Below are 8,342 nucleotides of genomic sequence, written 5' to 3' on the forward strand. Positions count from 1 at the left end.
TGCCTCCAGCAGGGTGGGGAGGGCCGCTGGCCCGGCCGCCGCTGGCTGCTCCCGCGCAGGCCTCGCCACGGTCTACCCACCCCTCGCTCCAGCGAGCCTCTGCCCCCCAGGCCTCCCGAGCCTGCAGTTCACCACAATTCCATCCATTTGAAACACCTCAACATCACTGAAAAATCAATGCAATCTGGTTTAAATGCCAGTTTCTTCAAGAACCTGATATTTCAGTTACAAATAATTGAAGCTCCTTTTAAAAAAGAAAATTCGACTCCCTCATAATCAACTACTTTATGTGAAGAAAAAAGGCATCGTTACAATGGCTCAAAACCGTTCTCGAACGCACGTGATGGAGTCAGTCCGGCTTCTAACTGGCAAACGTCTTGCCCACGTCCTCCTTCCCTTTGTATTTCCTCTTCCCGTGTGTGAACGGTATGTACCGGTATTTAATCATGTGCTGGGAAAACAAACACAGACCTCAGTTACTTCAAAAGTTTCTTGACCGATCACATTTCCCTCAGATGTGAACAGCCAACGGTACCCCCATCTTCTCTATATACCAGACAAATGAGAATGTTAAGTTGAAATCAGGACTCCAATGGCAAGCTTCTCTCCCACAGTAACAGCAAAGCCTTCACAGCCCAACTGAGCCAGCCCAAGTCCCACATCTGAAATCCCATCAATCCGGGGAATGTTTTGTGAGCCCTCCCATGTAGGAAGGGCTAGGAGGAATGAGGGGGCGGAGACCCTCTGCTGCTGGCACCCAGGGTGCAGAGGGAGGGGGCACAAGCCGATGGCAGGGCCCTGAGCTCTCCGACTAAGAGCTGTGGAGAGACACCGCAGACCTCACGGCTGACCTGGCCCAACTTGGGCTTTCCTCTCCAGCTCCCAGAAAACTGCTACTGAGGGCCTGCTCATGCTGACCATGGGGCTCACGCGTGCACAGTGGACCTTGGTGGGAGACGGAGCACTGTCCTCATCTCACACCGGGTGGGGCCGCCCCACAGCCTACTTGCAGTGAGCAGACCCGCCACCACTCCTGCCCGCCACAGCATGTCTGAGCACGCTCTCCCTGGCACCACGGCAGTCCCTCTCACCTTTATCTGCCTCTTCATCGTGATGCAGAAAAGCATGACGAAGTACATCACCAGGATAGGCCAAAACACTGGGACATTGAAAGCGTCGAAGAAGGTGCAGATCGTGGCCACGAGGATGCCCTTGGTGGCTGCATGCCTGCAAGCAAGGAGAGAGGGTCAGTATAGCCGGCTGCGGCCACCTGCCCAGTGCCTCCACCCGCAGCAGGGGCATTGCAGCGGAGGGCCCAGCTCCGCGATGGGGGCAGCGTTAGGGCGTAGCTTCTTGCATGGACTTTACATACGTGTCTAGAATTAACCATACGTGCATCCCTTGAAAGCTAAGAATTCTCTTCCTGAAATCACATGCTGAATAAAACGTCAGGCGGGAGCCACAGGTGCCTCGACTTTGCTAACAGACCCGCCATTGAGAATGAAGCCCCAGGCCCCAGCTCTGCACCTAGTGACTGGCAGGTTCTGAGGAGACAGGTGGGGCTGGCGGAGCTCCCTCACCCCAGGGCACAGCCCACCCCGTGACCTGCCATCACCCTCTAGCCCAGGCTGGAGGCTCAGTGCTCCCCACTCAAACCCTGTGCAGTGCTCTCTGTCCTACAGAATAAAGCCCCAGCTCCCGGGCCCATCCTGCCCACTCTCCGCTGTCTCTCCCCAGCTGCCCTGTGCTCCAGCATCTCACACCACCCCGAGACTGGACAGGCACTGTGTGTCCCACACAGTGCTAGGCTGCGAAGCCTAGGCACACAGCTCCAAGGAGCTCGGGCTTGTGGCATTTACTGATCCAACAAAGACACTGGCTCCTCCTGTGCCCTGGGGCGGGACTACGAGAGACAGGATGGACAAGGCACAGAGCTCCCGTCCCTCTGACAGAGGAGCACATGAGGAGCTGCGCCCACCCACCTCTGTCCACCTGCCACACTCACACTGCTCTCTCACCACCTACAGGAGGTCTCAAGATGGAGCCAACCATGCCTGGGCCCTGCTCCTTCACTCAGGGAGAAAGTGGGTCCACCTCAGCCAGCCACAAGAAGTCACAGGCAGGGGAGGAGGTGGACCATGCGGACCTGCCCTCCTGAGGCCCAAATCTGCAAAGTGGCTGCACCCTCCGTCCCAGAAGCAGCCTCTTCTCCTAGCCTCCAGAGCACTGGTGTTAACTTGAAACCAGGACAGCACCACGAGGTAGTGGTCTCCCCAGGCCCAGCCCATGCGGCAGTCACCTTTTAGGTGAATGTATGTCACACAGTACCATAAAACTCTTATTTCATTAAGAGGTCTAAATTGCTGGCTGGTCAGAGCAAAAATAAGTCTATTCTTATAGTCTTATCAGCCACCCTAGAGCACAAGCATCCTTCTCAAATATCTTTAAGAATTAACTCACCAAAATTTAAACTCTGGGAGCCTTCGAATGAAGGGACGAAACTCCTCGTTCTGTTTGGTTGGTAATGAAGGACCGTCATCTGAAAGGCAGAGCAGCGGTCAGAGACGAAGCGGCCATCACACCTGTGAGTGCCTCTTACAAGCTTTTAAACTAGCGGGCTCATGCGTGGAAATAGAGACCTACATCGTTTAGCCAAAGACAGAACAGGAGTCTATAGTCCATCTACAAGTCAATGCATTGCTTTAGAAGATTCATATCAGAATTTCTTTTTAAAAAGACTTCTCTATGTTTTAAGTGCATAAAAGGAATTCACCTACACACCAATTCTCAGAAATACACTGGCTGTACTACATAAAGGCATGTAAAGAAAACACAGCGAATTAACACTTGCTAAGAACAAGCAGTAAAGGCTGGCAGGGCCATGTGTCCTTGGAACACGGTGGTGTCATGGTACACAGCCCTGCTCTCTGCCAGTGGCTGCGAGCTAGGTCTGTCACCCAGCACTGGCCCACCTGAGTCAGGTGCCTCTCCTCATTTACAGACAGAGAACTGCAGCCTACAGAAAAGGGCCTCTCAGTTAGTTTCTAGTCTCCCCCAAATAGTGACGTTAAATAAAAGGGGTTGTTTCCTTTAATATGTTCATTAAATACTCTACAGAGAAAAATCACAGACTCCTAGTCACACAATTTGAAAACAGTCTCAAGAGAACACCCAGCACTCACAAAGAGTGTTTCTCCCATAACAAAAAGAATTCCGTGGGCAGGGAGCTGTATCCAGGCTTTTCCTGCAGCAGCAACAGATGTGTCTGGAAGGAACCACTCACCGCTTCTTCCCTCCCCCCGCAGCTGGCCAGTCAGGAGTGGACTTGGACTCCCCTACCTGGCCCAGGTATGGCCTAGGGGCAATGTGAGCCCCATGAGTGCAGCACAGAAACGCGCCAAGAACATTTCAACTCATCTCTCCTCAGAAATCAGGGTGTGGCCCCCTCCGCCTGGCCCACCAGCAGTCAGGGTCCTGGTGGTCTGAGTCACAGTGAGCTGCCTGTGACACCTCTGGTTGGGTGAGAAGGAACCTAATTGATCAGTCCTGAGGTGATTCCCAGACAGGCGGTCTGTCTAGGAAGGTGAGAATCCAAAGCAGGCTCTGGAGTCAGGCTGTCCAGGCTCAGGTCCCTGCTCCATCTGTCACACACTCTCCCATGTGACCTTAGACAAGTTAGGTAACACTGTGTGCCTCAGTTTCCTCATCTGCAAAATGGGGATAATGTCATGGACACTCAGTTCATGGCTAAGAGGGCTTAATGACATTCTACAAACAAACTTACCCTGATCCCCCAAAGTTACAAGTACATTTAAACACCAAGAGAACAGCCTCAAATGTTTCTGGAGAACGTGGAACAAGCATGTGAAGGAGGCAGAGTCACAACCATGCCCAGACAGCAACATGGACAGCCTCTACTCTACCTGAGTCTTCCATGAGGGAAGGATCCACTTTAGGAGAAAGAAAAGCTATGAAAAGATTCAGATGGTAGATTCCCAAGGCGTAGGTCACGATGTACCAGCCCTGGAAGAGAAGGAAACAGCGTCAGGGACACGATTCAACCATCAGCCAGCCTGGACCAGTCACTGTGGGATATTCTGACCACTCTCCACTCTTTTAACTGACCTCAAAAGCACACACAATTCACTTACAGCAGGGAGGTTATAATGTAAGTGACAAAGAAGCACAGTGAACTCCCTGGTGACAATTTTTCTCCAGTTACTCTGTGGGTCTTAACTGGAAAGTGGACAGCTGGGGCCCAAATAGCACACTTCTCCCAGGGCCCAGTCTGATGTGCACCATCCTGAAGCCACTGGCTCCTGGACATGTGCTCAGCAGTAAAGGAGGATTCTCTCAAAAAACACACATGCCAAAAAAAAAAAAAAAAGGGCCGGCCCGGTGGCGCACTGCTACAGTGCGCCGCTTGAGAGCGCGGCGGCGCTCCTACCGAGGGTTCGGATCCCCATACAGACCGGTTCCCGCTCACTGGCTGAGAGAGGTGCGGGCGCGACGCCAAGGGTTGCGATCCCGTTGCCGGTCCCAGTCCGGTACGGGTGCGACACTGAGGGTTGCGATCCGTTGCCGGACACGAAAAAAGACAAAAAGGAAAAAAAAACAAAAACAAAAAAACACACATGCCCAAGTGGTGCCACGGGCACCCGAGTGAGGCTAATGTGCGTGTGCACCAGAATCTCAGCTCTTCCTGCAGACATGCCAGCTGACGTTCCCCTTGTGGACAACACACGTCACCAAGAACACTTGGCCAGCAGTGTTCATAACCTTTGCCCAGAAGAAATACAGAACCAGGAAATCAAGGAGGTTTTAAAATGTTTTTAAGCCAAGCCTTCCTCAGGAGATGCAAAGAAGTGGGAAAAACACCGTCAGGATGCCCACATTAAATATGCTTGCAACTAATTCATTTTTAAAAGCATCAAGTTTATCTCATCAGAAACCAGAACTGCATTAGTAATTTTAAAAGCCTGAACTTTTTCATACAAACAAAATGAATCTTTCTACCTAAAAAATTTTCAGGTCAGACAACCAAAAACTAGACATGAAAAGTTAATACGATGCTTAAAGATCATGCCACAGGGCCAAACCTTGAGGGATACAGAACCAGGCACTCAGTTTAGAGTACAGCAAAATGGACTTGTGCATTGCACCCCCACCCCTGCCCGAACTCCCTGATTCAGGTTTTTAGGTCAGTCTTTCCATTAGAGAATGGATGGAGTTCCAATTTTTTAAAAAATCTAAAATCAGTGAAGGTAATCCCAACATTAACCCTAGACGGCCCATGCAGAGGGAGCCTGGCCACAATGAACTAGAGGACCCCTTCACACTACATCAGCTCCAGGTTCACACAAGGGAATAAACACAGACTAACAACAACAGAGAACAAGTTTCCACATTCGGCTTAAGTCAGCATCTCACACAGTCCCAGACATGTCGTTGAGCCCAGTACATAAATGTGTCACTCCATGGACCGACATCCCCCAATCTTGGAAAGTATCAGGAATGAAGGTGTGTGCTTTAAATGAGGAAAATCTTTTGCAGCTCCAGAGGAGCAAATGCTCTGGACAAGGCTTTTAACTTTCCCTCCTTTGTTTATACAAAACATAAAATAACCTCCTCTCAAGATCTTCCCATCTTAAGGGTTTACTCCTAGAAACCGTGTGTTCACTAGAAATAAATAAGCACCAAAGGCAAAGTCTGTGAAGATGTCACCTGACCTAAATAGAGGTGCTTATAAACCCCTGACCCCACTTCACTGACCAAGTTTCTTACTAGACTCAACGTCTCGACCTGAATTCCCTTTTGGCCTCATAAAAGGTATAACTCAGAAAGAGCTAACCCCTTCGGGATGACAAAATCACTCATACTATCCAAAGTATGTAATTCTTCACCCAAGGAATGAGGTAACTGCTGCAGAACACTGTCTGGTCCCTGAGCCTCTGGCCCCTAGGAGTCACACAGCAGGATCAGAAGGACACGAAGTATGTAATTCTTCACCCAAGGAATGAGGTAACTGCTGCACAACACTGTCTGGTCCCTGAGCCTCTGGCCCCTAGGAGTCACACAGCAGGATCAGAAGGACACCAAAGGATCCATCATCCTGACCAGGACACTCCAAGAGAAGGGGCCCTGTCAGTGACACCAGGACACGGGCTGAGGTCAGGATTATCCTAGGCACACTGAGAACTCTAGATAGAGAATGTGACAAACTTCAGATGAATTGTAAACAAGCCTATTTCAAAAGACAGTCACTAAGTTTTCTTACATTTGGTGCTTAACTGAAAAGTATTAAAGAACCTTTCTTTCCAGATAAACTGGACCAAAAACATCCAAACCAACACCGTGTTCAGACAACATGGAGAAAGCCGAGTCTCCATGTCATTTCAGCCCATACCTACCTGCAACAGGTACACTCTAATCATGTAGACAAAGCTCAGGCCCAGCGTCACAACCCATCGCACGGCTGTGTAAGGTGTGGACTTGTCTAGCCAGGACTGATAAATCTAGAAAGATAAGAGTTCAAAAGCATGAAATAGATTCTGTAACTCCTACTGCATTGAACTCTGCTACAAAGCATGCTTTCTGCTACAGTTGGCTTTTCATTTTAAAAAGAGCTAATTAAAACAACAAGAGAACATACATGAGTATATATCAGCACAAAGAAGGGACTGCATTAATCCAAAATTTAGTTGCAATTCTTAAAGCAGGTTCATTTCTTAAGCAAAAATATTAAAAACAACCTATCACAGTAGATGGTACTATAGCATTGGCCCAAAGGGATGATTACAGGGGAGACCTAACTTCACCCCAAAGAGGATTGCAATGCAGAAAAGCAGCAAGTATGCATCCTAAAGTCACCAAACTACACCGTGGCACTCATCGCCCCAGTCCCATCCCCAAGCCCACTGCCCCCATGGGGCTTTCCCAGACTGCCCCCTGCTGCACATCTCTCTGGACACTGCAGCCACCGGCCACCCCACCCCTGCATGGGCCCTGCTTCAGCTCCCAGGGCAGCAGGCCGCAGCCTGACTTTTGGCCACTGGAGCTTGCGTGTGCCGTGCATCAAGGCAGCTGCGGAGACTACTGAGGAAACCCTTAGTTTTATGTACACACTTACAAACACACATTTGTGTTTTAATTCTGAAATTTAATTTTTAAATTCTAATTACAAAAAATTTCAAACTTTCACATAAGAGAATATGAAACCACGCACACCCATCACCCAGCTTCCATAACTATCAATAGTTCTCCACATGCTATTTTTTCATTAAGTCGATAAACTTTTAATTGAGCCAGAACATCAGCACCTGCAATTGTTCACTGAATTGGACCTCATCTAAGACCAAAGTTCAAACACACAGTATGTGAGCAGTTTCAGTCCCGTTGCCCCACCAAGAGGCATGGTGACCTGCGTCTATGTGAGCCACTAACACCATTCACACTCAGGGAGCAGCGTCTGCCAATTGTGTGCAGGCAAGGGGGTGGTAAGGCCTCCCGGATGAGTGGACGTGGTGGCCAGGATTGGGACAGCAAGAGCAGGGGCCATGACCGTGTCTGTACCACCTGGGAGCTAAGAATGGTTTTTATATTTTTAGAGGGTATTAAAAAGAAAAAAAAAAAAACAGAAACACGCGCGTAGTGGAGACCAGCTGAGGCCCCCAAAGCCCTCGCTGGCTGGCCCCTTACAGAAGTGCACACTCCGATGGAAGAGCAGCCATGCTGAAGCACAGGCCCGAGGGCATGGGAGGACTCCACCGCTGGACGGCTCTGGCGGGCCGACCAACCAGCGCCCTCAGGAAGACATGCAGGAAATGACGATTTCTCTTCGAAATATTTACACTAATCATCTACCAAAAAACCCACCGACCTGCCCAAGTCTTGTGAAAAATCTGTACACCACCGAAGGTTTCCCATGCACGGAATCGCCAACACTGTCCCCTTCGGACATTCTGTAACTGAGAGAGAAACATAAAATACTTTAAAATTAAATAAAAAGCATTCAAGGATGTGCAAATGTGCCCCATTTTCACCAGTGCCGCCCAGCAGGAGTCTGGCCTCAGCACTCCGCCCGCACCGTGACGGCGTGTTTCCCAGGAGCTGCTTAGGGAACAGCAGCAGGTGCACACAGTGGCTGCATGCAAGGGACACGAGATGACTGTGCCAAGCGCACAGCGGGATGCACTTGCGCTTCTCCTGCCCGCACCTCCTTCATGGGCATGCTGGCAGCCCTGTCCACCACGCTGGCCACAGGAGCTGCCCTTGGTGACAAGTTCCCTGGCCGGTCACTCCCTAAGGTACCTCTCCCTCTGTGGATCCCTCAGGCCCCTGTA

General features: G+C 50.2%; 2 protein-coding genes across 2 annotated transcripts in view; one reads left to right on the top strand and one right to left on the bottom strand.

Moving 5' to 3' along the window:
* The window catches only part of RER1 (retention in endoplasmic reticulum sorting receptor 1), a 9,480-nt gene extending 1,511 nt beyond the window's left edge, over window positions 1-7,969 (bottom strand). The window contains exons 1-6 of the mRNA XM_008577345.1: window positions 7,880-7,969; window positions 6,411-6,515; window positions 3,924-4,023; window positions 2,461-2,539; window positions 1,092-1,227; window positions 4-451 (exon numbers count right to left, since the gene is read on the bottom strand). Coding sequence (XP_008575567.1) covers window positions 362-451; window positions 1,092-1,227; window positions 2,461-2,539; window positions 3,924-4,023; window positions 6,411-6,515; window positions 7,880-7,960 — 591 coding nt within the window. The 5' untranslated portion in view covers window positions 7,961-7,969 and the 3' untranslated portion in view covers window positions 4-361. The remainder of the gene's footprint in view (window positions 1-3; window positions 452-1,091; window positions 1,228-2,460; window positions 2,540-3,923; window positions 4,024-6,410; window positions 6,516-7,879) is intronic.
* Window positions 7,970-8,147: 178 nt separating this feature from the next.
* The window catches only part of MORN1 (MORN repeat containing 1), a 67,767-nt gene continuing 67,572 nt past the window's right edge, over window positions 8,148-8,342 (top strand). The window contains exon 1 of the mRNA XM_008577350.1: window positions 8,148-8,306. Coding sequence (XP_008575572.1) covers window positions 8,148-8,306 — 159 coding nt within the window. The remainder of the gene's footprint in view (window positions 8,307-8,342) is intronic.

This window comes from Galeopterus variegatus, unplaced genomic scaffold (genome assembly GCF_000696425.1).
Source record: "Galeopterus variegatus unplaced genomic scaffold, G_variegatus-3.0.2 Scaffold1497, whole genome shotgun sequence".
Taxonomy (NCBI): domain Eukaryota; kingdom Metazoa; phylum Chordata; class Mammalia; order Dermoptera; family Cynocephalidae; genus Galeopterus; species Galeopterus variegatus.